Raw genomic sequence first — 13,945 nt, forward strand, 5'->3', positions numbered from 1 at the left:
GGGATAATGTGGCAATAATGGCCCATATCCTTTTCCAGCTCCCTCCCTCATCCCCTCCCCCAGTAATCAGCTAAAGCTGCATTTTCCACAGCTGCCCTTTTTTAGATTGCCACATGCTCTCCAGCTCATGACAAAGAATGTGCTTTTACTCAATTACAATTCCTCTCTGGCTTCTGTAGCATCTGAGTATATCCAGAACAGGATATTTAAAAGGGATCTAAGACCTGTATGAATCTCCATGTTTATGCATACACTTTCTACATAAAACATTATCTACTGATTACAGCAGGTTCAACAAAACTGAAATGTTGGGATTCTGGGCAGCCAACAAGAGTTAATCAAAAGTGAAGTGACTTGCTACTTTGTATTAGCCTCCCATGCTGTATCCTTCAAATAATAAAATTAGAAGTACTATGTGTTATATGTGGTCCCTTAGGATTAAGTGTGAATGAAGTCAATCATGAACTCAATTAAATACAGTGATCTCATATAAAGAAACATTAAATGTTATTTTATTCAGATCTTCTACTTCTAATTAACTGAGTAAAAATATGAACATTTAAATGAGCTAATGGGAGGTGATTTGTCAGCTGAAGTATTTGAAAAGCTTCACTTTTGTTTGAAACACATGTATACAGACACCACTCTTTCTTGCCTAAAAAAACATTATTTGCTATACTTTCTTTAACCTTTATGTATGACTTAGGACAGAAAGCTGTTGAGTGGAAAACTATTATTTATCTCTCTAAATCCCTTCTATATGCAATAAAATGAAAGCCCCCAAATTGACCTTAACAGATATATGCTAACACTAGCACAGTAAAATGCTAATGGCATAATCCAGGTAGTGAGTATATGGTTATTTACTGTAAAGTTTTTTCAACTTTACTGTACCCTGGAAATTTTTCAAAATAAAATGTTGGGGAAAAAAATTCACCTTACCTCATAGTGCAGCATGAAATTTTTATCTTTTATCCCACTACAAACAAAAGGCATAATATTAAAAACATTATATGGATACAAACAAATTTATTTCAATAAACAACTAAAAATGATTTCAGGAGATTTTTAAAAACAATTGGGCATTAATGAAAGTTGGTCTAAAACTAAAAACCGGAAGAATTAGAAGGATGAATGAGAGATGATTATTTTTTTCTGTGGCTTATGAATGAATTCTACACAGATTTAGGAAACCAATTTTGCTTCAAATACAAGCCCTTAAAAATCTAGATTTTAAAACTAAGACAAAAACATATGTAACTATTGAGAGAATCCTAAATGTTATAACCACAATTAGTTAAATCTCAGAGTTACACTCTTTCTCACAGTCAACATATAGAATGAAGATCAGTAATTGAAATGACATAGCTGAGAGCAATCAGAAGATCTGAAAGGCAAAGTTCTTTTCAGAGTTTGAAAAGAGAATTGCTGTGTAAGTGTCTAGAAAAATGGAAAAAATTAAGGATGAGAAAAAACACAATTCCTGGAAGCAAGAAACCAGATTTATCTATGAAAAGACAGGCATACAACAGAGTGTTAGCACAAATAGTGCTGCCCTTTGGGTGAAATTATAAAGGAATTTCTCTGTGAAGAGGATTTAGAAAAAGTCCTGGGGTGGGGCAGAATCTGCATAATCATGAACTGCAGCCTTGGAAAAAGAAATCCAAACGCTAAACTCCTTCAGAAGACTACAGGAATCAAAGATTTGGGGGGCCAGAGAGGAAGACAGGCATCAATAACCTAATACTTGCATTTTATAAGAAATGGAAATGAAAGGCTGGCATGGTTGGCTGATGTGTGCCCTCTCATTTACAGAAGTTACAGACCTAAGACTAGAATATGCAGGAACCCTGGCCAAACCCAGTGCTCTTTCTTATTGAGTTATGTTGCCTTCTAGAAAAGACAGGAGACAAAGTAAAGAAGGGCAGAGCAACCAAGTTTTGTCCCAGATGCAACTACAGACAAAGTAGAAGAACTTCCAAAAGAGAGCATTAAGATGAGCATTCCATCCTTACACACAGAGCTGCACTGTCAGTTTTCTCAGACACATGAAAAACAATTAGAGTAGCTATCTAGAAGATATTGGGGATTATCACTAGTTGGGCAGTAGGAAAAAGGAGGTGGAGTCCTACGGTGTTCTGAGACCTTTAACCAGGGAAAGGCAAGCAGTCATATTAGGCACTGGGGAAAGAAAGAACTGGCTGTGAGTCTCAGGACTCTGATGTAGTAATGCTAGCGGGGACTGCAATACAGATCCTCATTATCAAACTGATCAACGTGACTTTATTGCTGACTTTTCTTTTTTTCCTTTTTTTTTTTTTTTTTGAGACAGAGTCTTGCTGTGTTGCCTGGGCTAGAGTGCTATGGTGTCAGCCTAGCTCACAGCAACCTCAAACTCCTGGGCTCAAGTGATCCTCCTGCCTTAGCCTCCTGTGTAGCTGGGACTACAGGCATGTGCCACCACACTTGGCTAATTTTTTCTATTTTTAGGTGCTCGGCTAATTTCTTTCTATTTTTAGTAGAGACAGGGTCTCACTCTTGCTAAAGCTGGTCTCAAACTCCTGACCTCAAACTGTCCTTCCACCCTCGGCTTCCCAGAGTGCTAGGATTACAGGCGTGAGTCACTGCACCCGGCCTGACTTTTCAGAAAGAAAGGGGAGCCAAGTATTTCTGAACACAAAATCACAATGTGGTTTGGGATTAGATAAGGTTTTACATTAACAGCCACCAGATTATTTTCAGCAACGAGGACTTTCACCTATTATTTGCTCTCATTTCTAAAAGAAAAACTTATCCATTCAAGATTACCCAGAAAATCTGTGCTGAGAAATGATTCTAGAGACAAAGAATAAGCTAACTGTACTCATATTAAAGAATTAAATGCTTTATGAATATTTGTTCCAAACCAATGATCTAGAAGACAATATGCACACACTACACAAAAAAATCCCTTGAAATCATGACTATGTAAATAGAAAAATGAGTACAAAAATATAGGTTAAAAAAAGTAATAATGACTAATAATATACCACATGAACTTTAATTATATACCAGAACATCATAAAACATAACATCAGAAAAACATAACTTACTTTATAGCTGTCATAATTTGATCTGACTTAATACTGGATTCTAATGAATCAAATGTAACAGTACAAAGCACCTAAAAAAAGAAGAAAAAAAATTACTTAGCCTTTAAAATACCACACAGATGAAAACTAAAAGTATTTGAAGAATCTGATTTGGTCTTAAAAAATGGGATAAATACATTCTATACAAAGTTTGCCATGGTACTTAATACTATAAATATTTATTCATTTTATAAATATTCAGGCTAAATGTAAACCTCAATAATCTAATGCTTTAACATCATATAGACTACATATATTTAAACTACTGCACTAAGAGTTCTTGGGAAGGAAGACAGGAAGAGGAAGAAATACTATGTATTAGCCCACAGAGGAAGCCTTGATAAAAGTGCAGACAATAAAACTGCCTGCTTAAAATTAAAAAAAAAAAAAACAAAAAACCCAAACTTCTTTAGAGAGACATAATTAAGACACTCTACAATGTATCATTTACAAGATCCAGAATACAACCTAAAAGAAACAGGAAAAAGGCCCACTCTCAAGAGAAAAGACAATGAAGACCAACCCTGAGTTGCTTAAGATGTTGGATTAATAGACAAAGATTTTTAATAGCTATTATAATTATAGTCATGGACATAAAAAAGAATCGGTGGAAATCTAGAACTGAAAAATTTGTTATCTCATTATGGAAAGGACATAAGTCAATCAACAAGGACGATGAATTAATAGAAATTGCCCAATTTGAAGAAGAGGGGAAAAGAACATGATCTCAGGTACATGTGGGACAGTATAAAAAAAACTAACATATGTGCACTTGCAATCCCCAAAGGAGAGAAGAGAGAGAATGAGGTAGCGAAAAATATTTGAAGAAATAATGGCCAGAACTACTCAAGTTTGATGAAAGATACAAATTTACAGATTCAGGCTCAGGAAACTTTAGCAGGATAAATCCAAAGAAAATCACACCTTTCAAGTCATACCACTGAAAACCAAAGATAAAGAGCAAATCTTGAAAGTACCCACATGAAAACAATAAATAACACAGAAGAAACAATGATTTGAGTATGTCTTTACTTCTCATCAGAGAAAAATAGAGAACAAAAGACAATGGAAAATCTTTAAATGCTTAAAAAAAAAAAAACATCAACCCAGAACTCTATACCCAGCCAACAAGATTCTTTGTACATAAAGGCAAAATAAAGATATTTTAGATAAACAAAAATAAGAATTTGTTGTCAGAAGACCCACAGGACAATACTAAAGGAAGTCTAATTCTTGTCAGACTGAAGAGAAATGACACAATATAGAGGAAGGAATAAGAAGCATTAGGAATGGTAAATACGTAGGTCAATATAAAAGACTATCTTTTTCCTCCTCACTTCTTTAAAATAGATATGATTGTTCAAACTAAAACTTATAACATTGTCTTGTAGGATTTACATAAAACAACTACATAAAGGATAGAAGAAATGGATCTAAATGACTGTAAAATCATTTTATGTGAAGTGGCACAAAATTAACTCTGAAAAGGCTGTGAGAAGTAACCAATGAAAAATAATGCAGAGGTATAGCTAAAAGGCAACAAAAATGAAATTCTAAAAAATATTCAATTAATCCAAAAAGAAGCAGAAAATAAGAATAGAGAAACAAAAAAGAGGGGCCGATGAAAAAACAAATAATAAACAGATCTAAATTTAATCACAACAATAATTAAATTTAACACTAATGAACTAAGTATTCCAGTTAAAAGGCAGAGACTGTCAGAATGGATAACAAAGGTATACAGAGTATCTTAATAAAGATACTTAAAAAACTTTATTAAAGGGCATAAAAGAAAACCTGAATCAAAGGTGAGACAGACTATATTCATTGTAAAGACTGTGATTTAAACAGTAAAAATATGATTTCTCCCTCAAATTAATAAATTCAGTGCAATTTCAACATAAGTCCTGGAAGGATTTTTTTGAGAACTTGACATAATATTAAAATTCCAATGAGGGAGCAAATGTACCTAAATTGTGAGACAGTTTTGGGGAGGGGAAAACAAATAGGGAAGATATGCTTCTCAGACATTAAGATATACCCCAAAATCATAATAATTAAAACAGTTTGACATTGGCCCAGGAAATTCACAAAACAGTGTATGAGAATACAGTAAAAAAATGTATTATAAACTTTGACTATAAGGTGACATCACAAATTAGTGGGAAAAATAAATTATTAGTAAATGATGTAAAATTGGATCGCTATAGAGGTTTTCCACTTTACACCATGTGTAGGAATAAATTGCAAGATAGATTGACCGTCTAAATTTGATAGCTAAAACTAGAAAGCTAATAAAAAGAAAAAGGAGGTGGGTAATATTGTGACTTTGAGGTAAGGAAGGATTTCTTAAATAAAACTTTAAAAATACAAACCACAGGCTGGGCGCGGTGGCTCATGCCTGTAATCCTAGCACTCTAGGAGGCCGAGGCGGGAGGATTGCTCGAGGTCAAGGGTTCAAGACCAGTCTGAACAAGAGTGTGACCCTGTCTCTACTAAAAATAGACAGAAATTAGCCAAACAACTAAAAATATATAGAAAAAATTAGCCAGGCATGGTGGCACATGCCTGAAGTCCCAGCTACTTGGGAGGCTGAGGCAGGAGTATCGCTTGAGCCCAGGAGTTTGAGGTTGCTGTGAGGGAGGCCGACGCCACAGCACTCTAGCCTGGGCAACAGAGCGAGACTCTGTATCAAAAACAACAATAAAAAAATAAAAAACAAAAACAAGTATTAAAAAGATAAACCACAAAAGTGAAAAAGGGAAGTCTTAACTATATCAAAACTAAAGCTTTCAAGTCTACTCTAGACATACAGTTGGCTACCACAGGCAAAGTTAAAAGGCAAACAACAAAGAGGTAGACATTTATATAAAGTCTGGTTTGTTACTGAAAAGGATAAATATTTAAAACATACAGGAAATTACTGCAAAATAGCAGGTAAAATACAGTAAACCATATTAACAAAAGAAAAAAATTGGCCAAAAGATGTGAACAGAAAATTGACAAAACAGCAAACTTGCAGCAGGGCTACCGTACTGTATCACTCTAGGGGATACCATCTATGCGAAAATAGTGCCCAGAGGTGTTCAGTCCCCCCAGAGCATGGTTTATACAGTGACCATGCTGATTGGCTACCATATAAAGAGATGTTCACCCTTATTAGTAATCAAGGAAATACGAATTAAAACAACAAGATATCACTTTATACTTATCAGATTGGAGAATTTAAAGCAGTGATTAATGTAATAAAAAGAAAGGTATAAAGTATAATACCATAAACAATGGATAAACATAGAGGTAAATAAATGAACAGAACGTGAACTAGAATAATATATGTTAAATATAAAAGAGTGGGTGCCTATGTAAAGAAAAAGAACAGGACTGAGTTATAGGCTAAACAGAGAAAACAAATGAGGGCGGGAACAGACCCATGATGACAATATGCCATAAACTGCAGAATATGAGTGACTCAATTTTGTACACCTAATATTAAAAGAAAACTACAATAAAAATACCAGATAATTCTAGAAAACGCAAACTGATTTATAGAGACAAAAGCAGATCAGTAGTTGTCTAGAGGAAGAAGGGAGCAAGAAGAAGGTATTACAAAGAGGCATGAGGACACTTTTGGGGGTGTTTGGTATGTTTATTATCTTGACTGTGGTAACAGTTTCCCAGTTGTATACATGTGAAAACTTATCAAATCATACACTTTAAACATGTGCAGTTATTGTATGGCAATTTTACCTCAAAAATACAATTTTACCTCTTAATATACTTGTCAAAGTATATTAAGAAAACCCAGATATTGATCTGAATAAATAATGCACACCATATAATAAAACCCCATAGCATCTACATAATATACTGCTGTTAGATCTAATGAAGCAATCTTAATTCAGTAAATAATTGTAACTTTTTACATATATTACCTGTGTTTGTCCCCTTTGAAATAATGCTGATCCATGAAGAATTTTAAACATATCTACCTCACAACTTATATTCCTAAGTGACGTCAAATCTCGACCATCACACCTATAGTAATAAAGGAAATAAATACATAAAGCCATGCTGGAAATCAGAAAAATCACATCATTTCTTTATCTCAAAGTTCTCAACTGCAGGTGCATGTCATAATCCCCTGCAGAACTTTAAAAAACTATACAAATACTTGGGTACCACTTGAAGTCCCACTGAATCAGAATCTGTTTGGAGTTGTGACCTGTACACCTGTGTTACTAAAAAGCTCTGCAGGTAATCCTGACGTGCAGTCAGACTATGGAGTACTGCTCTACACACAAGGCCAAGAGAGATGGTCACACATCCATCCACACAAGCCACATACTCTTTCTTTAATAGGTGCCCATTCATAAAACAAATGTAATTCTTTACTGTTCACTTGAAAAAAGCCAGTTTTTGAGTAAATTCCCACTTGCAGAGACAGCAAATGCTTCAATTCCATCAAAAAAGATTATATTTACCTTTTGTATTCATTCAAAATAATACTTCTAAAAACCTCCTTTGCAACAACATTGAAGGATTCTATTATTTCATATGGATCGACCTCTGGAAATTTTTCTGTAGAAAAAAGACAAACCAAAACAAAGGTTTTCTCTTTTTAGAAGATAGAGTTTCTCTAAAGTTCACAGCCCAAAATCAATTAATTATAGGAATAAACCAAGGGAGCTGACTCTGAACATTTAGTTCTCAGGTAAACAAAGTAGAGAAGTCAAACGTTCTCAAGCAAGTGAGAAACACCTAGTACCTCAAATGTGTTCTTGGGAACTTGGTTTGCTTTCTACCAGAACAACAGTGTTTTGAAATCAGCTCCCTGTTGTATTATGTTACCTGACAAACCCAGCCAAGCTTTATGAAAAGGTCTGATAGTTTTAAGAGTAGTTGTCCTCACTCTTTTGCCTTAGGAATCTTTATCTCACTCTGCAAATTGGGGAACAATTTTTTTTTAATACAATACAAATCTTTTTTTTTTTTTAGAGACAAAGTCTCACTCTTGCTAAGGCTGGTCTCGAACTCCTGAGCTCAAGCAATCCTCCTGCCTTGGCCTTCCAGAGTGCTAGCATTACAGGCATGAGCCACTGCGTCCAGCTTAAACATATCTTTAAAATAACAATAAGAAATGGCCACAGAAATATATTAAGTATTGTATCTCTATCACACAAGAGTAATTTTTAATATTATACTTTAATATGAACTTCTATGCTTTAACTGGGTTGCACTTGGAAGGGAAAACAACAAAACATTTAAAATATTATCCTATCAACCCAAAGAGTCTATGCGTAATACAAATACAAATCACTTTTCTTTTTAAATAAGGCAACGTGTGCTATATAATTTCTCCCTCTTAATAAATAGGATGAAATGTAGTGAGAAATGACTAAACTTTTTCAATGATAATTGCAAGTAATGGCCTTAATATCAATGCTAACAGCAGCATTTTCAATCTTAAAAAAGATACTCATGTGAGGATGTTTGTCTATAAGAAAAATTAACAAGATCTGTATGTCATGCTTCATTCACATTCAGTTTCTGTGACACTGATATTATACAATAAGATCCCTTGATTAAAAATTTCTGCAGAGCTAAATTATCTAAAACTTATGTTATAATTCCATATTATATTAAGAATAACAGCAGCAACAGTTAGCATTTACTGAAAACTTAACTATGTGCATGGTAGGCATAGATGTAAATGATTCATTCATTAAATCCTCACAAAGTATTATTAGTATTGCTATTTTCACAAATCAAGAACTCAGGAATTTCCAAGAATATATTTGGAGCTTCAAAAGACAGGATACAAGGCTACAGATCTTGGAGGGTAAGAGTCTGATCCAGAAGATTGGAACATTCCACATTTACAAGGTTACTCTGTATAAAGTGTAGTGCTGCTAGCCACATTCATAGAAGAAGTTAATTCAACAGTAACTTTGTGATGTATCATTGCAAGTTTACTAAAGACAAAACTGACAAGCAATGAGAACAACTGATTTCTTTGAGAACTTACAACCAAAAGTTTTAAAAAAAACCTATTATTTGTTCTAAAATTTTTTAAGTAAAAAAATATAAATAAAATTCACCTTTTAGTTGTTCCTCTATATCTAATCTTATCTTGTTAACAGCTTCATCTCTAGAAATCTAAAAGAAAGTTGAGGTTCACTTATCATATATAAATGGCAAAATTTAGCATTTCTATTTTTTAATTATTATACAATTAACACATTATAAGAGTATTCAGATTTCTCTAATGGTAATATTCTTTAAAAGATTAGAACGAGTCATTGATTTATGAGAAATATTATGTATTTAGCTCATTCAAATATATTTGCACACTTCCCTAAAACTTGTATTAATAAACAAAAGAATTGGAGAAACAACTAGGCTTTTATTCAGCTTTTTGTTTAGAGTTTTAATAAAAATAGGACTAACATTCACAAGCAAAATTACATGAGTTATGATAAAAAAGTATTCCTAGGACAATATAAGACAAAATTCAAGTATACCTACTTTATCATGTGCATAATCTGTAAAAACTGCATAGAGTCTCTCCATGGCAAGTCTATATTAAGCACAAAATAAATGTTAGGCATAACAATATTTGGAAACATGAGGCAGTTTCTATAACAAATAAAACAAATATTTAATAACAGTGAAAAATTTAATAACCATTTCACAAATAATTAAAAATATTTATATATACCTGTTTATTACTGCTGTTTATTTTTCATGATATAGAACACAAATTTCTTCCACCTCTCAGGGGGAATCATTCACACATGGTGCTATGATCCACCCTTCTTATATTTAATCGTTCAGTTATTCCCACCTTAGATTTTTCCTTTCACACATACTTTGTTTTTAACCTCTTGCTTTCTTCCATTCTGTCCACTTTGGCTGAGTTATCACAGGAAACTCTTTTGTTAGGGACAGTTTACACAATTCTTTAATTTCTGACTTGATAGATGTGAGACTGACATTAAGGGAAAATATTAACCTTTTCTTTTTTCTTTTATTTTTTTGAGACAGGGTCTTGCTCTGTTGCCCGTGGCATGGAGTTAGTCTAGCTCACAGCAACCTCCAACTCCTGGGCTCAAGCAATCCTCCTGCCTCAGCCTCCAAAGTAGCTGGGACTACCGGCATGTGCCACCATGCCCCATCAATTTTTTCTATTTTTCGTTGTCCAGCTAATTTCTTTCTATTTTTTTCGTAGAGATGGAGGTCTCACTCTTGCTAAGGCTGGTCTCAAACTCCTGATCTTGAGCGATCCTCCCGCCTTGGCCTCCCAGAGTGCTCGGATTACAGGCATGAGCCACCACACTGGGCCAAATCTTTGCAATTTATTTCCAATAAAATGAAATAATTTTCTAGTGACTGATTCATATTTACTGAGTGCCCATGTGCCAGGCACTGCTCTAACCACTTGGCATGTAGTGGTATTATATCTGATATCTTTTTGAGAACCCTAATAGTTTTCTTAGATATTCAAATATCTTATGCTTTATTCTTTTTTCCAAAACAAAGAAAGATATGGGGATTACCTGTACCTTAACCAATAAACACATTCTAACTTTAATTTGAGATTCAAAGTTAGGCCCTAGAAGAGGGATGTGGATTTCTTCTTTTTAAGGCATTAAATAGATACTTATGACAATGACGAGATAGAAAAATGCTATTTGTGAAGTAATCCATGGGCAATACTTCCATGGAAGGTTTTTTTCCCCCAAGAGAAAATTAAATCTGGTGACAATTTCATATTTTCTTTTGTACAGATGTTCTTACTTATGAGCATATTTCACAATCTCTGGTGAAGGGGTAAATAACTTCTGAGGTGTCCTCTTGGTAACGCCAATTTCTTTTACCAATTGCTGAATGCCCTGAATTATTTGTTGGGTATATTTCATTCCCACTTTGATAGCATGGCAAAAGTCCTGCTGTAAAATGTTCTCTGCAGAGGCTTCCAACATAACTATTCGAAGAAAAGAAAAATAATGACTGTCATTGAATCTTTTACCATTATAACATTTTAAAATACCATGACATGACATAAATAGTATAGATCAATTTTATTTTAGTGATACATCCACCTTGATTTCTTTCCTCAGAATCAACATACTTCTAAAATATAAACAGCAGTAAATGAATAAAGAAACATTGATATTAGAATTTAGGTTTATATTCTCTTTAAATTTAATGAGGGATTTCTCATAGAAAATGAAACAGAAAAAAATAATTAAATTATGCACATACTTTTAAGTGACATTTTTATTTTTTAGAGACAGGGTCTCGCTCTGTTGCTCAGGCTAGAGTGCAGTGGCGTCATCATAGTTCACTGCAGCCTTCAACTCCTGGGTTCAAGCAATCCTCCTGCCTCAGCTCCCCAAGTAGCTGGGACTAGAAGTGTGTACCACCATGCCTAACTAATTTTTAAATTTTTTTGTAGAGAAGGAGTCTCACTATTGCCCAAGTTGGTCTTGAACTCCTGGGCTCAAGCAGTCCTCCCGTGAGCTGAGCACGGCCAATAAGGGTTTTATTTTGATATAAATCACATAATATAAAACTCAACTTTTAAAAGTATACAAGTACATTTATTTTTAATATGTATTTTATTTTTAATATGTATTTAAAAAAATGTAAAAATATGCAACACAGTAGGAATCCAATAAATCTCTCCTGTTTAACAATTATTTGATGTGATCTCCCACTTAACTGTGACTTACTGTCACATTTGTCTAATGTTTGCACATGAGGGGAAATCTTCGCAGTCATCCTATTTCAAATAAGACAACTATATAGAGGACCCTAGTGACCATCATAAAAAGGTTGCTTTTATGTTTTTTTTTTTTTTTAAGAGAGAGTCTCGTCTTGTTGCCCAGACTAGAGTATAGTGGCATCAGGCTAGCTCACAGCAACCTCGAACTCCTGGGCTCAAGGAATTCTCCTGCCTCAGCCCCCAAATAGCTAGGACTCCAGTAGCAAGCCAAGACGCCCAGCTAAGTTTTTCTATTTTTTTTTCTTCTTTACCATCTGTAGGACTCTGCTTGACATAATTTTTTCTATTTTTAGTAGAGACAGGGTCTTGCTCTTGCTCAGTCTGGTCTTGAACTCCTGAGCTCAAGCAATCCCCCTGCCTCGGCCTTCCAGAGTGCTAGGATTACAGGCATGATTATAGCTGCTTTTATGGTTTTATAATAATAAAACTCCTGTGTAAAGTAGGGAAGTGCCAAAATTGGGTTTTACCATTGTATGAGGTCATTAAATATGAAATGTCAGATTTCAAATCAAAAGTGCAGTTTATCTATCTCAAATAAGCAGTACAATTAATCAAAGTATGCGCCCACACTGTCGACACAGTTTGTCATCTTAATGATAGCTTGTTTATGACAGCAGCAAAGAAGCCTACAGAGCCAGTGGCGCTGATATCATGAAAGGCATTTTCCACAGCTTGTTGAGAATTGAATATTTTTCCTTGCAAGAAGTGGTCCAAAGCCTGGAAGAAGTGGTAGTCAGTTGGTACAAGGTCTGGTGAATACAATGGATGATAGAGAGTTTCCAAGTCCAGCTTCTGTAGTTTGAGCGGCGTTATTTGTGTGACACATGGTTGAGCCTTGTCTTGTAAGAGGATTGTCAAGGCCTGTCTCTACTGACCAATCTCAGCTGCTTAATTGCAAGCATCCTCATCATTTTGTCTAATTTGTTGCCATAGACATCCACTGACTGACTAAGTTTCAGAAGCTCTAGTGGATAATACCAGTGGTGGACCACCAAACAGATATAAAAATGGATCTTGAGCTTTCTAAATCAGCAGTCCCCAACCTTTTTGGCACCAGGGACCAGTTTCATGGAAGACAATTTTTCCACAGACAGAGGGGTGATGATGGTGGTGGGGTGGGGCATGGGTAGGGTGGTGGTGGAGGCAGAGCTCAGGCAGTGATGCAGTCTACCTCCCTTGTAAGGAGCCTTCCTGGAAATCCCCACATAGCAGTTTCCATTTATATCTCATTGGGCAGAATTGTGACACACAACTGCGCCCTTGACTGTAAGGGACCGGGCTGTGGCCCAGGGGTTGGGGACCATAGTTCTAATTTATGTTTGACAGTTGAAGCAAAAGCAAAAATTATAACAATGCCTGATGTGGTTCTAAATGTGGAGGAATATGGAAACAATTATGTTACAAATGGGGGATGGTAAAGGAAGGTAAAGTTTCAATATTTCACTCCAGGCATAAGGAAACTTCCTCTGATACCATGATACTGAGATGGCTATATTCTTGTTCTCATCTGTATTTCCATGACATGCTCTCTCACTTTTATAAAATTAAATTGAAGATTTAAAAAAAATATTGCGTTTAATGTGTGTAAAATATATCTCAATAAATGGATTTTAAAAACAGAATGTGAAAAGAATATGGTAGAGAAAAGTGTTTACTCCCCAAATAAATTTTGTTTTTACTAATTAAAATTTAAAGCAATTCCTTTCTAAAAATACTTCATAAGAAAATTCCTTACAGTTTTTTGTCTATAGATTTGTACTGTCAAATATAGTAACTACTAGCCACATATGGCTATCTGCACTGAAATTAATTAAAATTATATAAAGTTAAAAATTTGGGTCCCTTACAGTCAAGGATGCAGTTGTGTGTCACAGTTCTGCTCAATGAGATATAAATGGAAACTGCTATGTGGGGATTTCTGGGAAGGCTCCTTAAAAGGGAGGTAGACTTGCTAGGCTGGCACCTGATATTCTGCTATCCTCCTCTTCTTTTCTTCCTCTTGCCTATAAGTCAGATGAGTTCGCCA

General features: G+C 34.7%; 1 protein-coding gene across 2 annotated transcripts in view; it reads right to left on the reverse strand.

Annotated features, from left to right (window-relative positions):
- The window catches only part of PNPT1 (polyribonucleotide nucleotidyltransferase 1), a 42,791-nt gene that overhangs the window by 15,474 nt on the left and 13,372 nt on the right, over window positions 1–13,945 (reverse strand). For both annotated transcript variants that reach the window (XM_045549646.1, XM_045549647.1), the window contains 7 exons: window positions 10,929–11,115; window positions 9,657–9,708; window positions 9,230–9,287; window positions 7,613–7,709; window positions 7,064–7,166; window positions 3,093–3,163; window positions 943–979 (listed from right to left, as the gene is read on the reverse strand). In XM_045549646.1, the coding sequence (XP_045405602.1) occupies window positions 943–979; window positions 3,093–3,163; window positions 7,064–7,166; window positions 7,613–7,709; window positions 9,230–9,287; window positions 9,657–9,708; window positions 10,929–11,115 (605 nt within the window). The remainder of the gene's footprint in view (window positions 1–942; window positions 980–3,092; window positions 3,164–7,063; window positions 7,167–7,612; window positions 7,710–9,229; window positions 9,288–9,656; window positions 9,709–10,928; window positions 11,116–13,945) is intronic.

The sequence above is a fragment of the Lemur catta genome, chromosome 4 (assembly GCF_020740605.2).
Source record: "Lemur catta isolate mLemCat1 chromosome 4, mLemCat1.pri, whole genome shotgun sequence".
NCBI classification, from domain to species: domain Eukaryota; kingdom Metazoa; phylum Chordata; class Mammalia; order Primates; family Lemuridae; genus Lemur; species Lemur catta.